This window comes from Entelurus aequoreus, linkage group LG02, assembly GCF_033978785.1.
Source record: "Entelurus aequoreus isolate RoL-2023_Sb linkage group LG02, RoL_Eaeq_v1.1, whole genome shotgun sequence".
Lineage (NCBI taxonomy): Eukaryota > Metazoa > Chordata > Actinopteri > Syngnathiformes > Syngnathidae > Entelurus > Entelurus aequoreus.
The window spans coordinates 88,857,329-88,883,009 of record NC_084732.1 but is presented as its reverse complement, the minus strand read 5'-3'; the positions used below and the strand labels follow the sequence as shown (position 1 = coordinate 88,883,009).

Genomic DNA, 25,681 nt, shown 5'->3' with positions numbered 1-25,681 from the left:
AAGTTGTTTGATACGGCTACCGTCAGTGTAAGCTGTGTGGCTGATGAGTAAGTATGCTTTGCTGTCTCCTGTGTGAGCAAGTAATAACGGCATGCAACATGTGGCTGGCCTGGCACGCTGTAAGTAAATACTATAGAGGACAATTACTGCAGTGCAATTAGGGCACGCCCTTTATATAGTAATTAGAGTGTTAATAGGAATATTTATTCCTGGGAGTAGTCTATGAGAGGCACTGACATCCATAAGTCTCCTGGGAAAATTGAGGGGGTCGGCATGCATGTAGCTGAGCCGCATCAGAGTGGTCAAGGAGCCGCATGCGGCTCCGGAGCCGCGGGTTGCCGACCCCTGACCTAGACCATACATACTAGAGCGCAATTGGTGTTTCACCGCTGTGTTAGGACATTTTTTGACACATTTGGTATATCAAACATGCTACAATCTATCACATTTAGATTAATAGACTGTACAGTAGTAACAAAAAGTTAGGGGATCATACCATCAAATTGGTGCCATGTGCTTGTAGTAACTCTCTTAACATGCATGTCCTTTTTTCCAAATCTAAATCTGATCATACACATTTTGAACAACTCCAAATGTGTTGGCCCATCTTTAATTTTTAACAAGGTTCCTAAGCTTCAGATGACTCTTTTGAGTAACAGTCAGAACCGAAAGTAACTGGTGTGAGTTTTAAGCATAAAGTACATGACATTTATGCAAATAGGAACTTGACTCTAAGCACATTATAGTGATTCAGCAAAATGTGTTCATAAATAAAATCCAAAAAATAATGGCGGTAACCACTGCTGGGATTTTAACCCCCAAGTCATAGTTGAAGTATGATGGAATATACAGAAAAACATAAATTCTTAACACAACCTGCAGAGGATGTGAATGATGCAACTTCCTGTGAACCATGTGACTCATACAGTAGGTGTATTTTTATGTATTTACCTTAAGGAATTTCTTATTTAGAGTTCCTCCTTTTCAAACTTTGTTTTGACTTGTCTCTTACCTCTGCAGCCCTTGAATTTATTTTAATTAATATTGTGGAATTTTAGGAATGTTAGGATAACGGGACATTCAATCCAGATACACCAGTCGATTGTAAATTTGAATTAAATAGTGTTTAGTGTTGTAAAAATAAAGTATAATTGTAAAACAAGTAATGCATATGTAAAAAGTACTTACATGATTATAGTTCATGGTAAAAAAAAAAAACATATTTTGAGAAGCGGAGACAGTGTAGAAGGAAGGTCAAATTAATCTTTGGCATTCTCAAGCCAGCTGGTAGACAGAGTCTCCCCCAACGTGTCCTGGGTCTCCCCCGTCGCCTCCTACCGGTCGGACGTGCCCTAAACAATTCCCCAATGAAGCGTTGAACCACCTCACCTGGCTCCTCTCAATGTGGAGGAGCAGTGGCTTTACTCTGTGCTCCTCCCGAATGACAAGGCTTTGAAATTGTAATAAATGTGCAATTGGATCAGCTTTGGTAAAAATATTTTATTGTTAATTCATCCTGTATTTATAAATTTTATTTCATGGGGATGCAAATAGCACTGATTTGGTGTTTATTCAGGATGAAGCTAAAATGCACTATTTACTCTGTAGGTGAATTTAATGTATTATTCTGTGAATTTTTAATTTTACATATCCCACTGTTGAATGTTCACTATGTGTGCACAACCAGCTGTTCTCTAATAAAAGAACTGACCATCAAAATTCATAACTCTTAACATCACATTAATAGTGAAGTGAATTATATTTATATAGCGCTTTTCTCTAGTGACTCAAAGTGCTTTTACATAGTGAAACTCAATATCTAAGTTACATATAAACCAGTGTGGGTGGCACTGGGAGCAGGTGGGTAAAGGGTCTTGCCCAAGGACACAATGGCAGAAGTGGGTATCGAACCTGGAACCCTCTAATTGCTGGCACGGCCACTCTACCAACCGAGCTATACCGCTAATAAGTAGTGTAATCTCCGCTACCTGAACTTTTGTGATTTAGGACAGGTGACAAAGAAAATTAGTGTAGATTTTTTTTTTTTTTAATGTGTCGAGGGCCAATACGTTAAATATCAGCGGGCAAAAAATGGCCATATTTTGGAAACCTTGTTTTAGAGTAAGTCTAGAAATGGTGTTTATATTGATGGCTCAGTGGGACAAGTTGCTAAAAGTGTTTGAAAAGACTTGATTGAAAGGAGGATATACATGAATCAAACAATTAGCTCCTCCTCGACAGAAAGTGAAGGTTGTCAAGCGCAGAAAGCCGGAAGTAACATTGGTTGCAGTGAGAGGAAGAACAAGTCAAGTTAGTGCTGTCATCAAAAGCAGACTTAATCACGGGAAGTGTTGGAAATACATCAGCAGCTGAACATCACAGACGACATTAAACTTAAATGTAATCACGCGAAGTGTTGGATAAATACATCAGCAGCTGAACATCACAGACGACATCAAAAGTCTTACAAGCATCAAAACAACGTCGAGGGAGTTCGCAGCAGTTGCAGCTCGTATAACGGATCTCTCCTCAGGCTCTTATCATGGAACATGTAAGTTGGCACTTGATTCCGATCTTCATCATCTATAATCTAATTTTTTCCCACATTTTGCTGTCAGCGTGTATAAAAAACTAAAATGAGTTGTGACGTAAGTACCAAAGTTTGGCTACAGTGAGGCAATTCTCAGGATGATTAAATTCATTATAAATAATTACGTTAATTGTAATTCAATGTTCATCCATGTCCATACTGCTTGTCCCTATTTATTTAAAATAAGGGGAATGTATTGCACACAACAACAAAAAACATTTATTCATGTAAATGTTCCAGATTGGAGCCACGCTTCCGTCTGTAATGTAGACACTCGGCTGAGGAAGGGCGGGTCGATCCAAATATCGACAGTTTCGATGCCAAGTTGAGTAGCAGTATGGGATCGATAATTGCATCCCTACTAACTTTTCTTCCGTTTACAGTACTTTAGTTTGACGAATATCTGTGTTTTTTAATATTCATTTCATTTGTATCTATTTTTGTTATTCATGATTTCATATTCCTTGATGAAACGAATCAACAAGATGTTTATTTAGGTTGTAATGCTTCATTTTGGAAACGAATTAAGAAGATGTTTATTTAGGTTTTAATGCTTCATTTTGGAATGATAATTTGATATATTTTTAATCCCATCTCCAAACAAGCTATTATTGTAATGATCTGGACCATAGGCGCCGATCCCGTGGGTGCTTCGGGGCCCAAGCGTCCACGGACCATGTCGAGCACCCACGTGGGATTGATGGTAACTTTCAATCTTCAAAATAATTTTTGAAAAATCAATCTTGTTGTAGTTAATTTTGTGGCGAGTTTGGTCCGTTTTACAAAATAATACTGCCACAAATCATATGGGATATTAACTTCGCTGAACGTCTCATTTTATTTTTTTATACACACACACCGAGCACCAACTGGTAGAAATGTAGATCGGCGCCTATGATCTGGACAACATTCAGATTTTTTAAGGTCTGCTTCTGTGGATGTGCAATAAGTAGGGGTTAGTGATACTGCAAATGTTATCGATCCGAAACAAAGTACATACAGGGCCAATATTTTTTAGCCTTGAAACTTTTCAATGTTCTTCAATGCTTTTGTATTTTTTTTTCCTTTAATTTGTTGATCATGATTGTAATCATAATAAAACACACAATATTTTATTATCAACAACTGTGTTTCACCCGTGTGCAATCTCTGTGAGGTGGGGCATGTAATAACGTAATTATCAATTTGGCCAATACAAATATAAAAAGTGAATAAAACCAAATGATAAGCAAAACAAAAATGTTTATAACTATAAAAAAAAGTATTTTAGTTTTTTTTTACATCACAAACAAGACGCAGCTGCTTGCACTCGCAAGCAGCTAACCAGTGCTTGTTGAGTAGAGCAATACGTACTTTTATTTCAAAATACCCAGAAGTCTCCACTAGGTTTGTCGTTAGTTGCTTTAAAAATATATATATATTCTGCTTTCTCTCCACAAGAGAGTTCATCCGAGAAGGTGCAGAGTCAACCAAAGGCCATATACCAGACATAGGCCAGCTCGGAAGAGCTCGCGACTGGAAAATGGCGGTGGATCTCAATCAAAAGCTCTGCTTCCCTTCAGAGATAGCCAGATCAAACCTCAGACCAAACCTTGTGCTCTGGTCCTCCTCACTGCATATCGTGTACATAATAGAACTCACGGTTCCCTGGGAGGCCGCTGTGGAGGAGGCATTTGAACGCAAAAGCCTTAAGTACACCGAACTGGCAGCTGATGCTGAGCAGAATGAATGGAAAGCCAAGGTCTGCCCAGTAGAACTTGGCTGCAGAGGTTTTGTGGGCCGGACAACCATCAGGCTGCTTAAGGACATTGGAGTTCGAGGCCAAACCCTGCGAAACACCATCAAAGCCCTCTCAGGAGCAGCAGAGACAGCCAGTCGGTGGCTGTGGGTGAAGAGGAGAGACACCATCTGGAGCTCTAGTAAGACCTGCATCATATAATGGTTAAAAGCAGAGGGGGGCTCACCTGGGACGCCAGGTGTTGCAGATGAGCCCTCTGGAGGTGTCGTGGGCCTATCATTGAAACACCGGGGAAGGAGGGTGCCCACCTGATGACCCCAATGAAGCTGTCAACCATCCCCCCATCTCCTCTGTCCCCCATTTTGCAATCCCACCCAACTAGGTCCAACACCATAACAACACCTTTGAAGCAGCTCCGAAGGAGGTAGCCTACTGTTACCACTCTACTCAGGTTATTTTGTATCATGGGATTGTTCCATTACATTACTCATTAAATATAGATTTAAGATAAGATTTTAGCAAGATAACATTGTCACTAAGTTGGCAACACCAATCTCTCCTCCTCCATTTTATTGTCTGGCAAATCAGGTTATAACAATGTTTTTATGAGTAAGGGCCCAGACATATATATTTATTTTATCATAAAGACTTTTACTATTAAAAAGGCAACAATACAACAATATCAATAGAATAATACAATGGTTATATTTTATTTAATACAATTGTTTGAGCAAAATCAAGTCAATGGTAGATAGATTTATTGTCATTGTAAAAAGAACATTACAACAAAATTGTAAACCCAGTTTGAATCAGTTCCTCTGGATATTGTGTGCATGTAACAATAATGCATTACAAAAATTATTAAGGTGCAGTAAGTATATTAATAATCCAATATCAACAACACTGATATTTGTGCTGGTTTGACAATAAAGTTTCTTGAATCCTTGAATGTGTTAAAAAGAAACAGAAGAGAAGTGATTTCATGACGCTAATACGATCTCGTACTGATTCTACCATTGATATCGATGCCATCGATTTTTGGATGTATCCGCCCACCCCTCGTGTGCATTGAGGAAGCCAGTTTACTAGAAAAGGGAAGTACACAAATACCATACACTGGACTGTTAAACCACATAAAACTTTTTGTAAACCTAACTTTTAAAGAAAGGAGACTTTCAAGCGTGAATCAGTCAAAAGCACCAACAATAAAACTTCAGAGTCTGCCTCTTACCAAGCAGTTTTTTTCAAAACCCATGGCCCTTTTCTGAAAATGGTGTCATCTCATGTCCTCAACTTTTCACCACATCCTGCTGACCGCATATGTCACGTGCTACAATGCCACCATTGTATGACGCACAAAACGTTAGCACCGTCTCATCGCCTTGTGGATGACAAGATGATTAGACCATGGCTTCACAATGTTTGCTGTGTCTTCCTGTGAAATTGTTTGACATCAGAAATCATGATTGAACATGTTTTCATTTTTACTGTGTGTTAGCCACCTACAGTAAAGGTTAGCAGGCCCACTCAGACTAACTTTGTTGTTTTTTTGTTCAACTTAAAACAGTTTTCACACACACATTTACAAGCATTTTGGAGTACCGTACATAAGCAAAGTTAAGTAGTGTATTTTTGTAGCACCAAGGGGTGTAATAGTCCACCATAGATTTGGTACATTCTGGGTAGAGCAAGTAAACAAATTATGCAAGTAGCCTACCTTTTGAACATTTTTTTTTAGATGAAACTACAACAACTACAAACTGCTGGAGTTATTCTGCAACAAATTACATTCTAGAATTGAAAACAACAACTATACAAATTAAAAACATTAATCCAAACTTTATCCAGTGAGAGCTGCAGGATGTGGGCCTACTCTTATACAATGTGTACAGTAAAGATACTAAAAGCAATCCCATTTAAGTAAATATATGCTAAACCCATCCATCCATTTTCTACCGCTTGTCCCTCTAAATATCTTAGCTTTGCTGACAAAGTAAATTAGTGTAATACGTTATACTACATCTCAATAATAATTATTTTGTGTTTATACTGTAAACACTATACAAAAATAGAGTGAAGCATGAATTTATACCTGACCTTCCAAACAACCTTTCCCATCTCAAGTAACTAAAAGTCAACACATCAAGTCAAAACACACACGCCACACAGTGTAACCTGCTCACTGAACTATGTAGACATTATAAAAAGAAAACACTTAACAATCAAAAATTACACCAAAGTTGGTATGGTGTCTTATGCCATTACAAAGCATGATGGGTAATATGCAAAACACTCCACACTTTCCCATGTTTGGTGCATTTTAGCTGTTTGATGTTTCTGTTTGATTGTAAAAGGTTAAGGAGGTTGTCAGGGAAGTAAACAATGTAGGAGTCCAACTTTCACATACTCTTAATATTGAATGTTTTTCATAATTTTTTCCGTACGGACGCTGCGGCTACTAGCTCTATGTATTGGTCGATTTTAGTCTGTCTTGTATGTGTGCTGCTCTATGAATGTGATTGTGTAAATGATCTCAGTAGGATAGGATACACTTTATTTATCCCACAATGGGGAAATTATGTTTTTGCAGTGCAGATTCAAAGATTCCACAAAAAGATAAACTAAAAACATGTGAAAACAAGAGAGAAACATTAAAGAACACAAAGGACATTAAAAAATTAAAAGAGCACAGAGCTGATGCAACCAACTGGGCACTTTAGCACTTTTAAAAATGAGCAATACATAATATATATTGCGCACATTCAATTGAACTATGCATAGAGATACAACAAAATAAAAGCACCATCTTAACACCCACCTACACTGTGGTGACCTCTGCGGTGCTCCACGCCACCGACTGCCGGGGTGGAGGTAGCACGACCAAAGACAGGAACACACTTAACGGAGCAACCAAGAGAGCCGACTCCATCTTAGGCTGGCCACGAGCTCCATCCAGGGAGACCCAAGCCGATACGTCCTCATCCAGCCAGAGCTCTGTTGGACTGTAGAAAGAGGTTCCGCAGCCTCCGTAGCAGATCTGTAACAGCTTCTTCCCTCAGGCCGTAAGACTCTTGAACGCATCATAATAATCCCCTCAATTCCCCCCAAAAATGGATTAACTCGCTGGAATATAAAGAATATTGTCTTTATATTGGATGTATATGGATGGATGTTATATCATACATCCATAAACGTGGATGCAAATGCAAAAGTGCAATATATTTATCTGTACAGTAATCTATTTATTTATATCTGCACCTTATTGCTTTTTTATCCTGCACTACCATGAGCTAATGCAACAAACTTTCGTTCTTATCTGTACTGTACAGTTCAAATTTGAATGACAATAAAAAGGAAGTCTAAGTCTATCAACATCAGATCCGGGGTCCACAAAACAGACAAACTGAAACTATGGTTGGCAAGAAACAACAGGCTTCGGGACAGCTGTGCGATTATCATCACAGAATGGTGGCGACACCCTGACATAGCTGTTCAGCTAACAGGCCACAGCCTGCACCGCTTTAATAGCTACGGGGTGCCCAATGTAGACATTCCGTCACACTTTTCTAGCGGATAAACTTCTCACATTTAGCTAACTTTTCTCACATGTAATTCCACAGTAAGAAAGATGTAGGCGTGTTGTGCACTGAGAGGCAGAGATGTGGGCGAGAGGTCTGCGATTGGTGGAAAATTGGCATTCTTCAATATTCATCTTTGCACTTTGGCGATTTAGCACTCACATTTAGATTTAGCTTGTCCAGGGTGTACCCCGTCTTCCGCCCGAATGCAGCTGAGATAGGCTCCAGCACTCCCGCAACCTCGAACGGGACAAGCGGTAGCAAATGGATGGATGAATGGATTTAGATTTAGATTTAGATTTAGATCTAGGTTTACATTAAAGTTTTAGATTTAGATTTAATATTTAGATTTAACAATAAGGTTTAGATTAAACATTTCAATTTAGATTTAAGATTTAGATATAGATTTGGTATTTAGATTTAACATTTAGATATATATAAATATATATATATATATATATATATATATATATATATATATATATATATATATATATATATATATATATATATATATATATATATATATATATATATTAAGGGTGTAATGGTACACAAAAGTTTCGGTTCGGTACGTACCTTGTTCAGAGGTCACGGTTCGGTTCATTTTCGGTACAGTAAGAAAACAACAAAATATAAATGTTTTGGTTATTTATTTACCAAATTTGTAAACAATGGCTTTATCCTTTTAACATTGGGAACACTATAATAATTCTGCCCAAAAATAGAAATAGCTCTGTGTGACGGATGTGAGCCACCACTAGGCTGATCAGTGCAACAGCAGTCAGTCATGAATGATACGGATAATAATAACATGCATACACACACAGGGTCCATTGCCAGGGTTAATGCGGTCAACATATATCGAATAAAAACAAAATAAGATAAGGCTCAGAATGGTTTCTTAACAAAACCTTTCTACATATAAAGTGCTTTTTCTGATTGATTGATTGAGACTTTTATTAGTAAATTGCACAGTACAGTACATATTCCGTACAATTGACCACTAAATGGTAACACCCAAATAAGTTTTTCAACTTGTTTAAGTCGGGGTCCACGTTAATCAACATTAAACTGCCTCAAGTTGTAGCTCAGATTAACTAAAATGACAAAACTTTTCTTCTACATACAAAAAGTGCAATATTAAACAGTTTCAAGTCAACTCAGCCTCAGATTAACTTTTCTTTCCCCCCTGCCAGCCTTTAACCCTGGTGACTTTCACTCAATCTTCATGTTTTTTGCCAGAAAAATCAGTTTATCCACATTTTCTGCAGAAAGAGCAGACCTGCTTGCAGTTACAATGGCACGGAGGTAGCAGGTATGGCGAGGTAGTGCCTGGCTAACTTGGCAGTAAGAGGATATATGGGCTCATTGTTCTTCCACCATAGAAGTGGGTCAAAATCTAGTTTTTAATGCAATATGGTCTTAAATCTGCTGCTATATAAACATTTGTTATTGCTTTAGCCCTGCCTGACTCGCCGAGGAGCGGCTTAGTCTTTCTCTTCGTTGAAGCGATGTTCACTTGGGAGTGGTGCCGCTTCAAAATGGGTTAGAATGTTTGACGTGTTGCCAGAAGCAAACTCTACCGCTGTTGAACAATATCGGCAAACCGCTTTTGCTTTGTCCGCCTCTCGTTGTTTTATCGCACCGCGAAGCCGAAGTGTTCCCAAACGGGGCAGGAGGGTCTTCCAGCTCTGGCTTTTACATAATGTCGTAGCCCGGTCGCTGCTAGCATGCCGTGTGTTGTGCCTCGGTGTGCATTGTTTACACAACGTGCGGTGCGCTACTTAATATGTCCGTGTGGAAACTCGTTCGGTACACCTCCGAACCAAACCGAAACCCCCGTACCGAAACGGTTCAATACAAATACACGTACCGTTACACCCTTAATATATATATATATATATATATATATATATATATATATATATATATATATATATATATATATATATATATATATATATATATATATATATATATATATATATATATATATATATAATTTGATTTAAATTTAAATGTGATGAAAATGAGCTGAATGTGAGAAAAGTGGGTTGAATCTGAAAAAAGTTAGCTAAATGTGAGAAATATATCTGCTAGAAAAGTGTGAATACATTTTTACATTCGGTACCCCGTAGTCGAATCAAAGACGCCAGTAAGAGCAGAAGGGGAGGTCTGTGCATCTACACTCTGGATGACTAAAGCACCCACTGCTGTCCAGATAGAGAGGCCATATTAGAAGTATGCAGACCCCTCTACTTACCCAGAGAGGTCACTGCTGTAATTCCAACAGCTGTTTATAGCCCTCTCCCTACTGCATGATGCTATCAACAAGCAGATGCAGGCCCATCCAGAAAAAGGCTGTTTCTGTTCCCAAGCTGAGGACGGTTGACCACCTCTCCCTGTTACTTGTTCCTGCCTACACCACCCTCTAGGAGAGGAGTAAACCTATGACTAAGACTGTTAAGACCTGGCCACAGGGGGCAATTTTCCAGCTGCAGGACTCCATCCTGACCACGACATGGTCAGTGTTTGACCGTCTGGAGCTACAAGAGAGGACATGTGATGCTGTGCCGAGCTAGCTGTTGATGGAAGCTTCTCCCTCTTTTAATTTGAAGCTTCCATCACTGTGTACAAACAAACATGAAGTGTAGGCTAATACTTTGGAAATTGCGACGTGATAGCGGGAGAAGTAGACAACAGAGAAACGATGACGTCGTTTAGCTGTCAGCGTGTTTATTGACAGCTTGGTGTGTAAGTGAGATGTGTAATTAAACCAAAGAGATTTAGTGTGACTAAATGTGAGACTTATCTGAGCGTGGTTGTCAGAGGGTGTTGAGGGTGCGTGTTGAGATCTAGGTGGAAGTCCAAATAAGGGCAAGGCAGGCTCGAGTGTTGGAGGACAGGCGGATAGTCGAGGACAGGAGCGCGGCGTCGTAGTCTGTGGGCAGGCGTGAGGTCGAAATCCAGGAAGGCAAGGGGGAATCCACGGGAAGGTCCAAGGTGACAAGACACACAGCTTGACGACGAGGAAGGATGACGGGGAGCTGGAGAAGACACAATACAAGAGACGATGAGCATGACGGGGAGGAAGCACTGGGAGAGAGAATGCACATGTAGGTGAGCGAGAGACGTGTGGGCTTACTGTACTGGGTACGAGAAGCTACGTTCTGGCGTCGGATCTCAGGTTGCATTGGCTCTTGAAGGCAGATCGCTCATCACGGGCAGGTGTGTAGATTACGGATTGGCTGCAGGCGCGAGGAGGTGCGCCAGCAGCGGAGATTGCGTCTGCGGGCGTGGCCCATGGTGCGCTTGTCAGAACGCACAGCAGGAAGAGAAGCAGCAGGAGTGTGACCGGACCCCCACCCCTTATGCGAGACTCCCGGCGAGTTTCGGGGTGCCTCGGGGTGAGCTCTGTGAAAGTCTTCGATAAGGGAGGGGTCGGCGATGTAAGAGGCCGGTACCCAGAACCTATCCTCAGGACCATAACCCTCCCAGTCCACAAGGTATACCCATCCCCTCCCCTGTTGCCGGACCCTGAGAATCTCCTTGACCGTCCAGACTTGGTCCCCATCCTCGAGGACCCTAGGAGGGGGAGGAGCAGGGGTGGGGGGGTGACAGGGAACTGCTAACTACTGGTTTGATTTGGGGGACATGAAAGTCAGGGTGGGATCTCATGGAATGTGGAAGATCCAAATGTACTGCAGCAGGGTTGATCTTGGATTTTACTGTATAAGGTCCAACAAAACGTGGTGCAAGTTTCTGGTAGGAGATCGGGAGGTGGAGGTCCTTGGCCCGAAGCAGTACCTGCTGTCCGGGCTGGTAGTCGGGAGCCGGAATGTGCCGCAGGTTGGCGTTGCGACACATCCTTTCAGACGCCTTCAGTAGGGCAGCGCGGGCGGACCTCCACACTCTGCGACATCGTCTCAGGTGGGTCCGGGTGGAAGGAACTGCCACCTCGATTTCCTGGGAGGGAAACAAGGGAGGTTGAAACCCCAGCCAGCACTCAAACAGGGACATACCAGTAGCTGTGCAGGTCATGGAGTTAAAAGAGTATTCCACCCATGGAATAAATTTTCTCCAGGAGTTGGGCTGTTGCGCAGCCATACAGCGCAGCATGGTCTCCACCCCCTGGTTTGCCCTCTCTGCTTGACCATTGCTTTGGGGGTGGTAGCCGGAAGTCAGACTAACCGTGGCCCCAACCCCCTTGCAGAAGGCCTGCCAGACCCGAGAAATGAATTGGGGGCCACGATCAGAGACAATGTCGGAGGGAATCCCGTGGATTCTGATCACATGCTGTACCAGCAGGTCCGTCATCTCAGCAGAGGATGGGAGTTTGGGCAATGTAATAAAGTGTGCTGCCTTGGAAAACCTGTCAATGATGGTGAGGATTGTGGTGTTACCTCTAGAGGGGGGAGCCCCGTGATGAAATCAACAACAATGTGGGACCAAGGTCGACTGGGGATGGGAAGGGGGTGTAAGAGGCCGGCAGGAGGCCTGTGGTCTGCCTTGTTCCGGGCGCCGACGCTGCAGGCGGCGACAAACTCACGGGTATCCGCCTCCATGGAAGGCCACCAAAAACGGCGTTGAATAAAACCTAGAGATGACAGGTAAACACACTTGAGTGAGCCCAGTCAAGTACCTTGGCCCTTAAAAGTTCAGGAACCAACAGTCTATTAGGGGGTCCGTTTCCGGGACCAGGGTCGGAACGTAGGGCCGTCTTGACCAAGCCCTCGATTTCCCAAGTTACCATCCCGATGATGCGGTTAGGGGGAAGGATGGTCTCAGGAGTGAATTTAATGGTGGGTTCCTCTGAGAAGATCCGGGAAAGAGTGTCCGCCTTGCCGTTACGTGAACCAGGTCTGTAGGTTAGGGTGTAGTTAAATCGACAGAAAAATTGTGCCCAGCGAGCTTGCCTGTCATTCAGTCTTTTAGCGGATCGGATGTGGATGAGGTTGCGATGGTCGGTCAGGACCAGGAACGGATGCTTGGCCCCCTCCAGCCAGTGTCTCCATTCAACCAGTGCATCATGGACTGCCAACAGTTCTCGGTTCCCTGCATCGTAGTTCCTCTCGGCTGGAGAGAGGCGTCTAGAAAAAAATGCACACGGGTGCAACACATTATTCCCACTGGAACGTTGGGACAAGACTGCCCCAATCCCAGAGTCAGAAGCGTCCACTTCAACCGTGAACGGCACGTCCGGGTCAGGGTGTACGAGGCTCTGGAACGTCACGTCTGCCTCCTTGTTCCAAACAAAAGCAGTAAGTGTAGATGTAAGTGCGTGGAGAGGTGTAGCTACCTTACTGAAGTTGAGTATGAATCGACGGTAAAATCCAGCAAATCCAAGGAATCTCCTTAGTTCAGTACGAGTGGTTGGTTGGGGCCACTCCACCACTGCCTTGATCTTCTTGGGGTCGGCTCGGATGTTACCCCTTTCGATGATGTGGCCCAGGAAGTTTACTGAAGAAGAATGGAACTCACATTTCTCTGCCTTGATGAACAAGCGGTTCTCGAGGAGGCGCTGTAGAACCAAGCGGACGTGCTGCTGATGTTCCTGCCTGTTGTGAGAGAAGATAAGAATATCGTCCAGGTAAGCAACCACAAATGTCTCGAGCATGTCTCTTAAAACGTCATTGACCAGAGCTTGGAAGACGGCTGGGGCGTTGGTCAGACTTGACCTGAGACTTTCCAGTCTTGACTTTGGACTTGACTCGGGACTTGACTCGAGACTTGAGGGCAAAGACTTGAGACTTACTTGTGACTTGCAAAACAATGACTTGGTCCCACCTCTGTGTGTGTGTGTATGTGTGTGTGTGAGAGTGTGTGTGTGTGTCTACATATATATATATATATATATATATATATGGGCGAATGAACTCACAACTGGCAAGAGGCAGATTGGCCGTCCCCAGCTGTGTTACAAGGACGTCTGCAAACAAGACCTCAAGTCTTTTGACATCAGCCCCGACAGCTGGGAAGATGCAGCCCAGGACCGCCTTCAGTGGCAGCAGGCACTCCGCAGCGGGCTGCTCAAGTCAGAAACCACCCTGGCCCAACACCATGAGGCTAAGAGGACAAAGAGAAAAAAACAGGGCTCTGTGACACCGGCAACATCTATGGGACCGGTCTGGATATGTGACATCTGCGGCCGGGAATGTCTCTCACGAATTGGCCTACACAGCTATAGGAGACGCTGCAACAAGACCTGACTCCGTGGCACAGGAAATCAATGGTCTTCCGAGACTGCGATGACGATGACGATGATATATATATATATATATATATATATATATATATATATATATATATATATATATATATATATATATATATATATATATATATATATATATATATATATATATATATATATATATATATATGTATGTAAAACCTAAAACCAGTGAAGTTGGCATGTTGTGTAAATGGTAAATAAAAACAGAATACAATGATTTGCAAATCCTTTTCAACTTATATTCAATTGAATATACTGCAAAGACAATACATTTACTGTTCGAACTGAGAAACGTAATTTTTTTCTGAAAATAATCATTAACTTACAATTTAATGGCAGCAACACATTGCAAAAAAGTTGGCACGGGCATTTTTACCACTGTTTTACATGGCCTTTCCTTTTAACAACAACGTTTGGGAACTGAGGAGACCAATTTTTGAAGCTTTTCAGGTGGAATTCTGTCCCATTTTTGCTTGATGTACAGCTTAAGTTGTTCAACAGTCTGGGGTCTCCGTTGTGGTATTTTAGGCTTCATAATGCGCCACACATTTTCAATGGGAGACAGGTCTGGATTACAGGCAGGCCAGTCCAGTACCCGCACTCTTTTACTACGAATCCACACTGGTGTAACACGTAGTTTGACATTGTCTTGCTGAAATAAGCAGGGGTGTCCATGATAACGTTGCTTGGATGGCAATATACTGTTGCTCCAAAACCTGTATGTACCTTTCAGCATTAATGGTGCCTTCACAGATGTGTAAGTTACCCATGCCTTGTGCAATGATACACACCCATACCATCACAGATGCTGGCTTTTGAAATTTGCGCCTATAACAATCCGAATGGTTCTTTTCCCTTTGTTCCGGAGGACACAACGTCCACAGTTTCCAAAAACAATTTGAAATGTGGATTTGTCAGACCACAGAACACTTTTCCACTTTGCATCAGTCCATCTTATATGAGCTCGGGCCCAGCGAAGCCGGCTGTGTTTCTGGGTGTTGTTGATAAATGGCTTTTACTTTGCATAGTAAAGTTTTAACTTGCATTTACATATGTAGCGACCAACTGTAGTTACTGACAGTGGTTTTCTGAAGTGTTCCTGAGCCCATGTGGTGATATCCTTTACACACTGATGTCGCTTTTTGACGCAGTACTGCCTGAGGGATCGGAGGTCCGTAATATCGCTTACGTGCAGTGATTTCTCCAGATTCTCTGAACCTTTTGATGATATTACGGACCATAGATGGTGAAATCCCTAAATTCCTTGCAATACCTGGTTGAGATATGTTGTTCTTAAACAATTTGCTCACGCATTTGTTGACAAAGTGGTTATCCTCGCCCCATCCTTGTTTGTGAATGACTGAGCATTTCATAGAAGCTGCTTTTATACCCAATCATGGCACCCACCTGTTCCCAATTAGCCTGTTCACCTGTGGGATGTTCCAAATAAGATGAGCATTCCTCAACTTTCTCAGTCTTTTTTGCCACTTGTGCCCGCTTTTTTGAAACATGTTGCAGGCATCAAATTCCAAATGAGCTATTTGCAAAAAATAACAAAGTTTTCCAGTTTGAACGTTAAATATATTGTCTTTGCAGTCTATTCAATTGAATATAGGTTGAAAAGGATTTGCAAGTCATTGTATTCTGTTTTTATTTCCGATTTACACAACATGCCAACTTCATTGGTTTTAGGGTTTGTGTATATATATATATATATATATATATATATATATATATATATATATATATATATATATATATATATATATATATATATATATATATATATATATATATATATATATATATATATATATATATATAAAAATATATGTGCTTGAGTCTCCTTAAAGGGAAACAGCACTTTTTTTTGATCATTCACAATTCCCATGTGAGACAAGAACACATATGTTTTCTCTTTTTATATATTCTAAATCATAAATACACGCTAGCAAGAAATGGCTAATGCAGGTAATGGGGATTTGATCTATTCCACCTATGTGTTATATACATTGTGCAAGTATATGTGTAATGTAGTAACAGGCACATTCATAATAACATGTAATATTGACCATATTTTGGCGGCACATTATTTTCACAGAGCGCATCACAACGTTCACTATTTCCATCAACAACAACTGCTAATCATGGCAGACCTTATGAAAGACAACGACGACTACTTTGGGTCAAATAGTAATCCAGAACATTTATTTAGAATGCATAATAAAGAAAAATACATATGTGTTTTGTCTCACATAGGGATTGTAAATGATAGGCAAAATTCCCTTTCAAGATAGGGTTAAAGGGGCTCAGGGTAGAACTGCTGCTCCGTCACAGTGAAAAGAAACAGTTGAAGTGATTCAGGCATCTAGTTCAGATCCTCCCAGAGGCCTTCCCAGTGAGGTGTTTTGGGCATATAACCATGAGAAGACCCTGGGGTGTACCTAGAACATGCTGTAATGATAGGATGATGTCTCACAGCTGGCTTGTAACGCCTCGGTGTCCCGCAAATGGAATTGGAAGAGGTGGCCACTGGCAACCCGGATAAGTGCCCACTTTTCAATCAATGTCAATCAATGTTTATTTATATAGCCCTAAATCACAAGTGTCTCAAAGGGCTGCACAAGACACAACGACATCCTCGGTACAGAGCCCACATACGGGCAAGGATATCGAGCTATCCAGAGAAAGATTTAGATACATTTTCCTTTGTGCACAGGTATGTATTCTGAATGTAATATTTGTACTTCTCCTGATTAAAGGGCACACTGGAGGAACCAGTCTACCCCAAATTCCTTGGTAAGGCTGGTTGGGTTAAAAAGGCCCCTTGCAGACTGCTAGCCAAGTATAAAGAGCGCTACATCGAAGTAGAGAGGACCGATGTTGCAATATATGAAAATGAGGTAAGTTATTCATTTAACAATATCCATTCCTACCTTTTGTTTTTGTTTCATGTGTCGGTTCATGAAGAGTTTGCTACACCCGAGAAGGCACTGCAGGCTGATCAGTATTTGCGCAGGTTACAATCTTTTGTGATGTTCCTCAATATGGAATGGACCTTTTACCAAGTGACATCGCAATCAACACAGAGCAGAAATGAACATCCAACACCCGAAGGTCCAATGCTCTAATGGCTGTAAATTTAATTTAATTCAGATGTTTTTCATATTAAAAAAAATACTGAAAATACCCCGTCAAGTCAGACAATTCATTTATGCACGTAAGTAAGACAAGTCAAACGAAATGTCACTTACGCCCCGTTTACCTGCACACAAAATCAGATTTTTTTGCCCAGTGACACAGATCAAATCTTTTGGCATCAGGCTACATTATCCTGAATCCGAATTGGAATCTGATCTTTTCAAATGTGACTTCAGTCTAAACGCAATGCGACCTGAATTGGATTTTTTTCTTCAGTTTTGGGCAAGCTATGTCATTCGGGTGTGCCAGAAAGATGCAGTCGCCAGCGGAAATGGATATTTCATTATAACATCCGGTTTCGATTTCTATTTAAGACGACCAGATTTTCGGTGCATCAGTAGTTAATAGAGTGCAAATAATAGGCTATATGTAATACATGAATATGTATTTTAATTCTGAAGAAACAACAATTGTTGAAAGACTGGAATTGACACTGTGGCGCATTTGCTTACATGTTAGTTGATAAATAAAGCTCTCGTAGATCCACGCTGATGTCCGTGTCTCCTCTACTTAACAGCCAAAAAAAGATTAGGAACCTCCAAAATATATTACACAATATATATATATATATATATTCCTACTTTATCTTACTTTAATCTACTTTCACGTAAAAAACACCAATTTTAAGGTGTTGCGACTTTTATTTTATTTTGTAGTAGTTGCCACTTCCTCCCGGTCAACTTCCTTTGTTTTCAATTTATCGAAGTGCGAGTGCAAGTGACGTCGAGGCCACATTGGGGCCACATTGGGGTGTATGCGCGTTTACACTGGAGTCTGATAAAAATCTAATTTGACTTGCAGTGTAAACAGTCAGCTGGAAAAACTAGCTGACTTTGTGCCACTAGTGGCTGTCAGGGCGTAGACCCAGGGCAGTGGTAGTAACTCCCTGGCCGGTTAGGCTCACTGGAGGAAAGGAGAGCAAGAGGGTGGTTTAGACCATCATGCTAACAACAGAGCAGCATTGTACAATGGCAGAGTTTGTTTGTGTTGCACGTCCATCCACCCATGGCAAAAACATTTTCTACCGCTTCTGCCTTTCGGGGTGGCAAGAGTGGCTGGAGCCTATCCCAGCTACACGCGCTCCCAACAGGTATAAAAGAAAGGGCATCTCTATCCTCCTTCAAAACCGCAATAAAAGTTCACCTCCAGGCAGCTACAACCCTAAACTAACACCCTCCCCGGATTGCTAATAATCAAATGTAAACAATCAAATGCAGATACTGTTTCTTTTTCTTATGCCTTCTGATCTCTCTCTCTCTCTCTCTCTCTCTCTCTCTCTCTCTCTCTCTCTCTCTCTCTCTCTCTCTCTCTCTCTATGTCCACTACTTGATGTCCCTACCCCCCCCTACCCCCCCCCCCCCCCCACAACCCTGATTGTAAATAATGTAAATAATTCAATGTGATTATCTTGTGTGATGACTGTATTATGATGATAGTATATATGATAGTATATATCTGTATCATGAATCAATTTAAGTGGACCCCGAGTTGAAAAACTTATTCGGGTGTTACCATTTAGTGGTCAATTGTACGGAATATGTACTTCACTGTGCAACCTACTAATAAAAGTCTCAATCAATCAATCAAAACCCTGGACCACCACCATCTTCGCAGGGCCAACACAGACAGACAACATTCACACTCACATTCACACACTAGGGCCGATTTAGTGTTGTCAATCAACCTATCCCCAGGTGCATGTCTAGGGGGTGGGAGGAAGCCGCAGTACCTGGAGGGAACTCATGCAGTCACGGGGAAAACATGCAAACTCCACACAGAAAGACCCCGAGCCTGGGAATCAAACCCTCAACCTTCTTATTGTAAGGCACAAGCACTAAAAACTGCGCCACAGTGCTGTGATGCAGGTCGTGGTCGGTGGTAAACAAAATACTTGTGTTACAACAGCGATATGACCCTCTTTTTGCAGGATTTAATTTTAAAAACTGTTTTTGAAATTTTTAGATGCCAAAAGTTTGCACTATTTCTTTTTATATCTTCTCAGTTATCGCACAGCCAAATACATGATACATCATTCCGCGGAATTGATTATCCTAACAAAGAATCCTCGCGTTGGTGACTCTCTGTGCTTTTTTTTAATTGAATACAACTGCAAAATAATCCACCATTGGAATTAAGAAAACTGTAAGTGGCAGCAATGTTACGATCGGGTGTTGTGGGTCCCAAAAATGCAGAGACGGTTAACGTTTAGCAAGAAGTCTTCCTCTTTATTGTGAGGTAACACAATAAGGCAAGGAACAAAGGGCGATGGCGGCAAAAACTAGCACGCCATGAGATAAACACAAAGAAAACCAAAGCACAAAAATAAGGATGCTTGGCAAGGCCACCTGGCAAACTCCACACAGAAAGACCCCGAGCCTGGGAATCAAACCCTCAACCTTCTTATTGTAAGGCACAAGCACTAAAAACTGCGCCACAGTGCTGTGATGCAGGTCGTGGTCGGTGGTAAACAAAATACTTGTGTTACAACAGCGATATGACCCTCTTTTTGCAGGATTTAATTTTAAAAACTGTTTTTGAAATAAAAAGACAAAAACTCTCTCCTGCGAGATCATGGAAACGTGGCTGTGGTACAAAACTCCGGCACCCACATGCTGCACCAGCATGGTTAAGTAGTGTGACCCTTAATTACAATCAGGGGTGCCCTGCTGTCTCCAGCCAGCTGCATGCCACACTGTAGGGGAGAGAGAGAGAGTGAGAACAGGCGCAGGGACAGAGACAAAAGTACAACAGAACCTAAGAATAAAACAGTACCCCCTCCTTCAACGGATGCCTCCTGGCGGCCTACCTGGCATGTCTGGGAAACGACTATAAAAATCCATGAACACTTCTACGGACTGTACCCCTCCCAGTCTACCAGATATTGGAAACCTATGCCCCTTCTTCTCACATCCAGGATTGTGTTGACAGTAAATGCCGGACGTGGTCGAAGGTCGTCCGGCACTTACTGTACCGCCACCTCCTACTTCTGGGTAACTTAGCGGAGTAGAAAAAACAGGCTTGTTGCGGGACACGTGGAAGGCACGTGGAAGGCAAATGAGAGACTCTGGAATTGGTTGATGATCAACCAGGCTAAGGGAGCCCATTGCTCTGTGGATGGTAACCAGAAGACAGGCTTGGAGAGGCACCCAGGGTCTTGCAAAATGCCCTCCATACGGCCGAGGAAAACTGTGGACCTCTGTCGGATAGCACGTCTGTGGAAAATGCTGTGGAGCCGGAAGACGTGGAGCACTAATAGTTGTGCCATCTCTAGTGCCGAGGGCAGCTTGGGGATGGCAATAAAATGAGCCATCTTCAAAAACCGGTCCACGATGGTCAAGATAGTGTTCTTGCTCTCGGATGGGGCAGCCCCAAGACAAAATCAAAGGCTATGTGACCACGGGTGGGAGGGAATGGGCAAAACATGTAAAAGTCCTGCTGGGGCCTGGTGGGATGCTTTGTTTCAAGCACAAATCCGACAGGCTGCCACAAAAGCCTTAGTATCTGCTCGAAGAGAGGGCCTCCAAAAACACTGGGGGAGAAGGAAACTGGTGCGATTCATGCCTGTGTAACAGGCAATCTTGGACCCATGTTCCCACTCCAGAACACTGGAACAAAGCCCAGGAACCACGAACAGCCGACCTGGCGGACAGCCCTGAGGAGATGGGTCAGACTTGAGAGCCTTCAAGACTTGCCTCTCAATGTCCCACTGAAGTACACCGATGATGTGGGTTTGGGGAAAAATCGGTCTTCTCCAAGGGAGGGGAGAGATCCAGGACGGAAAGTGGTTACAAAGTTTAACCGTGTAAGGAACATAAAGCACGGTCCTTGCTAAAAAACGCTTTGAGATCATGATAGTTGGATGGCACGTTGGACAAGTCTATGACCTCAAAAAGGGACATGTGTGGCGGTGTGTGTGGCCCAGCAGCTGAACGGAGACAATGTGTGTGGCAGGTAACACTCTAATTAACAAAAGCAGAACGTGGCCAATCGATGTGTGGGTTGTGCTTGTGCAGCCAGGTTAACCCCAGAATGACGGGCGCGGAACGAGAGGGCATAACGAAAAAGGTTAGTGTCTCACAATGACTCCCAGACAAGCGCAGGTTGAGAGAGTGGGTCTGATGAGTAATAGTGGCTAAAAGGCGCCCGTCTAGAGAAGACACCATCTTGGGTACAGACAGCTCAAAAACAGAAATGTCGTTTAGTCCAAAAAATTATCATCTGCCCCGGAGTGCACCTTGAAGCTGCATTCTGCTTGCGCCCAAAGAACCTCTGGTGGGCAAATCGACTGGAGAGTGAGGGCGCATGCGTGGTTGTGAGGCAGGAAGCGGCTGCGACTTGTAGAGTGGCGCCGCAGTACAAGCAGAGTAGGAGGCGAAGACGGCGTTCCCTCTTGGCGATGGTGAGCCAAATACCTCCCAGCTGCATTGGCTCCTCAGTGTGCCAAGTTGGAGAGGTGTCACCGGGAACGAGTGGCCCCGTCATGTCGGCTGGTGCAGATGGGTTGCTTGATAGGGTTTGTCCCCGTCGTCGACCCCTCCTTTCCTCCAATAGGCGGACGACGATCTGCACTGCTAGCTCGATGAGGTCATCAAGGTCCTCAGGGAGAGTAAGATGGATCATCATGTGGTGAATCTCGTCAGCAAGCTCGAGGAAAAAAGCGTCCAACAGTGCCGATGGGCCCCAATCTCCGTCGGCGGCCAAGGTGTAGTTGGCGACCTGTCGTGTACCTTGTTGGAGCCTGAAAAGGGACCTTGCTGTGCGGGTGTCGCCGCTGGAAGATCTGCCTTAGAAAAGGTGGCATATGAGGCGCTTGAGGCACGGCCAGACAGGTGAGAGATAACAAAAGACACTTTAGCCCGCTCTGAGATGAAAGCGGGGGCGTGTCGCTCGAAGTGGGGCTCACACTGTGTCAAAAACTGTCTTACGTCTTACGTCAACCGTTCAGGCCGTGATAGCTGCATGTTGCCGGTTTGAGCGGCTTGTATTGGCTGGGCGGATGCCATGTCAGGCACGGCACTGGGAATGGGCACGGCCGTGGCTAGGAGTGTGTTGAGGCGTTCCAGCCTTGTAGACCCCAGCTCGGGACGTTTAGCTGGTCCCCTTGCTGGTTTATCCTTTGCACCTGGCTTGCCTCATAGGCTCCCTCTCCGCAGGTTCCATAGCCAGGCCGGAACTTTTTCTGTTACGATCGGGTGTTGTGAATCCCAAAAATTCAGAGATGGTGGCATTTAGCAAGAAGTCTTCCTCCTTTATTGTGAGGTAAACACAAAAGGCAGTGAACAAAAGGCGATGGCGGCAAAAACTAGCAGGCCATGAGATAAACAAAGAAAACCAAAGCACAGAAATAAGGACGCTAGGCAAGGCTAGGGAGTACTGGGCAGACCTGGGATAGGGATTGTCCCCGTCCCATGTAAAAAGACAAGAACTCGCTCCTGCGAGATCATGGAAAACGTGGCTGTGGTCCAAAGTTACGACACCCACATGCTGCACCAGCACGGTTAAGTGCGACCCCTTAATTACAATCAGGTGTGTGGGGGAGAGAGAGAGAGTGAGAACACGTGCGGGGACAGACACAAAAGTACAACAGAACCTTCCATCCATCCATCTATTTTCTACCGCTTATTCCCTTCGGGGTCGCGGGGGGCGCTGGAGCCTATCTCAGCTACAATCGGGCGGAAGGCGGGGTACACCCTGGACAAGTCGCCACCTCATCGCAGGGCCAACACAGATAGACAGACAACACCTAAGAATACCAAAAGCAATATAATAAAGAAGGTGAGAAACATATTCAATTTAAGAAAGAAGAACTCATAGCAAAGTACGAAAGTGATGTTTATGTGGCTTTGCCCTCTCCTCCCTTCTCTTGACTCATCGCTGTTTTCATTAAAGGTAAAAGTGATGTTAAATTTTCATTTATACATTTTATTCATAATTTTTCCAGTTTTTCTGCATGTAAAACTATTGTAATTATATATAAAATGTATTTAGTTTTCAAATTTTGGGCTGTAAAAATTATTTGGAATTACATTATTTCTTACAAAAAAAAAATGTTTTGGTTTCCGTACAATTCCGTCTTTGTCTGACATTTTGTAATGGAGTACTAACAAAAAGCGTAACTATGATGGGATACACCCTGCAACAAGCCATGCTGATCTTTAAGCAAACATAAATGTAAAGGTGAGCTGACTGTATTACACCAACAATGAATTGTCCACTGTCTTGTCCAGGGGTGGGCAATTAAATTTCACCGGGGGCCGCATAAGCAACCCGAGCACTGCTGGAGGGCCACACCGACAATATTTCAACAAAATTTTGCTCAATATTATTTTTGATATACTGTAAGATAAATAATAATAATAATAATAATGATAATAATAATTAATAATAATAATAATAAATATAATTTCATTTAACCTAACTTAACTTTATACAAAAGCAGATTGCTTTAGATGGTTTTATTTTTAACACTGTCTTACACAACACTTCCAGATGTAGAACACAATGCAAAAATGTCAATTTCTGCACAGGGTTAATTTAAAGTTTATCCTGCATCCTCTTTAAAAGTCCAACATTTTTCCCTGTCAGATTTGGACAACCATCTGTTGTTAAAATCTTTTTTAATCATATTTCTTTTATATTGTTTTTTATATTGGTTTTATATGTAATTATTTTTTGTTTTTATTCAGTCATTGGTGGAGCTATGGATAATATTTGAATATTGTTTTTAATATTGTTGTGCAGCACTTTGGAAACATTTTGTTGTTTAAATGTGCTATATAAAGTGGATTGGATTGGATTGTCACACCTGCCAGCTTGTCCCATTTCAGTCCTAACATGTCCAAACGACGCATTTACCTATGTCAGGGGTCGGCAACCCAAAATGTTGAAAGAGCCATATTGGAGCAAAAATACAAAAACAAATCTGTCTGGAGCCGCAACAAATTAGAAGCCATATTACATACAGATAGTGTGTCATGAGATATAAATTGAATTAAGATGACTTAAAGGAAACTAAATGACCTCAAATATAGCTACAAATGAGGCATAATGATGCAATATGTACATATAGCTAGCCTAAATAGCATGTTAGCATCGATTAGCTTGCAGTCATGCAGTGACCAAATATGTCTGGTTAGCACTCCACACAAGTCAATAACATCAACAAAACTCACCTTTGTGTATTCACGCACAGCGTTAAAAGTGTGGAGGACAAAATGAGACAGAAAAAAAAGTGGCATAAAACATGTCCTAGAAAGTCGGAGAAAGTTATACATGGAAACAAACTAAGGTGAGTTCAAGGACCGCCAAAATTAGTAGGACAAAACGGCGCTTGCCAAATACTCGAATCAGTGAAGCATGTTTAATACAAACAGTGTGCTTTATAACAATTAGGGAGGTTTGTGTCATGTTTGTCCTCATACAGAAACCATATTAAAACAAAAAAAAATTGTTTTTTTTCCCCTCATCTTTTTCCATTTTTCATACATTTTTGAAAAAGCTTCAGAGAGCCACTAGGGCGGCGCTAAAGAGCCACATGCGGCTCTAGAGCCGCGGGTTGCCGACCCCTGACCTATGTGAACAAGTCATTACCTGTGGTTGTCTCTTTAATTGACTGCATGGCTGCCAGCTCCATCTGTGATTTGAAAGTCTGTAGTTATCCCACGTAAGAAGAAGAGCAGCTGGGCGGTGTCACGTACATTGCAGCTCTCATCCGAAGCCAGCAAATAACAGTCAAAGTCTCCGGGTATTATCAGCGCAACAGAGTCCAATAAGCACTCCTTAATAAACTCTCCGTCAGAAAACGCCTTACTTTTTCTGGCGATTTTGTGAGAAATGACGAAACTTGTCCTGACGGCTGCATTCTGGGGGTGTGAAATATGGCAAAAAGTACTTCTTGGGTTTGCAGTTTTACCATCAACTCATCAGCCTCCCTTGCGCACGCTTCATCAGACAGATTCCGGTATTTTTCCTCGTGCTTCGTCGTGTAGTGGCGATTCAAATTATATTCTTTAAACATACCACAAATTAAGCACACGGCTTTACCTTCAATTTCTGTGTCCATGTCTTGTTGGAAACACGCCATTCGTCATCAACTTTTCTCTTTTTAGCGTCTCATCACTTGTCGCTGTCCACCTTCACTCACAGGTTACACCCGGACATACGCCCATAAATAACACTTTTCAAAATAAAAGCAGCACAGTTGTATTGCATGCACGACATAGATGTTTTTTAAACTTTATTTTGTAATTTGTGATTGCCGCAGTTCACATTCACTCACACACGCGCATACATCCACACGGAAGTAATACAAATAACGCTTTTCAAAACAAAAGCAG

At 42.4% G+C, this 25,681-nt stretch overlaps 1 protein-coding gene across 2 annotated transcripts in view; it reads left to right on the top strand.

Annotated features, from left to right (window-relative positions):
* The first annotated feature begins 2,239 nt into the window (after positions 1–2,239).
* Positions 2,240–25,681, top strand: part of LOC133640423 (pleckstrin homology domain-containing family O member 2-like) — a 37,996-nt gene continuing 14,554 nt past the window's right edge. Inside the window, exons 1-2 of one of the 2 annotated variants that reach the window (XM_062033829.1) lie at positions 2,240–2,551; positions 16,907–17,047. In XM_062033829.1, the coding sequence (XP_061889813.1) occupies positions 2,543–2,551; positions 16,907–17,047 (150 nt within the window). In that variant the 5' untranslated portion in view covers positions 2,240–2,542. The remainder of the gene's footprint in view (positions 2,552–16,906; positions 17,048–25,681) is intronic. The other variant, XM_062033836.1, reaches the window with a different exon arrangement.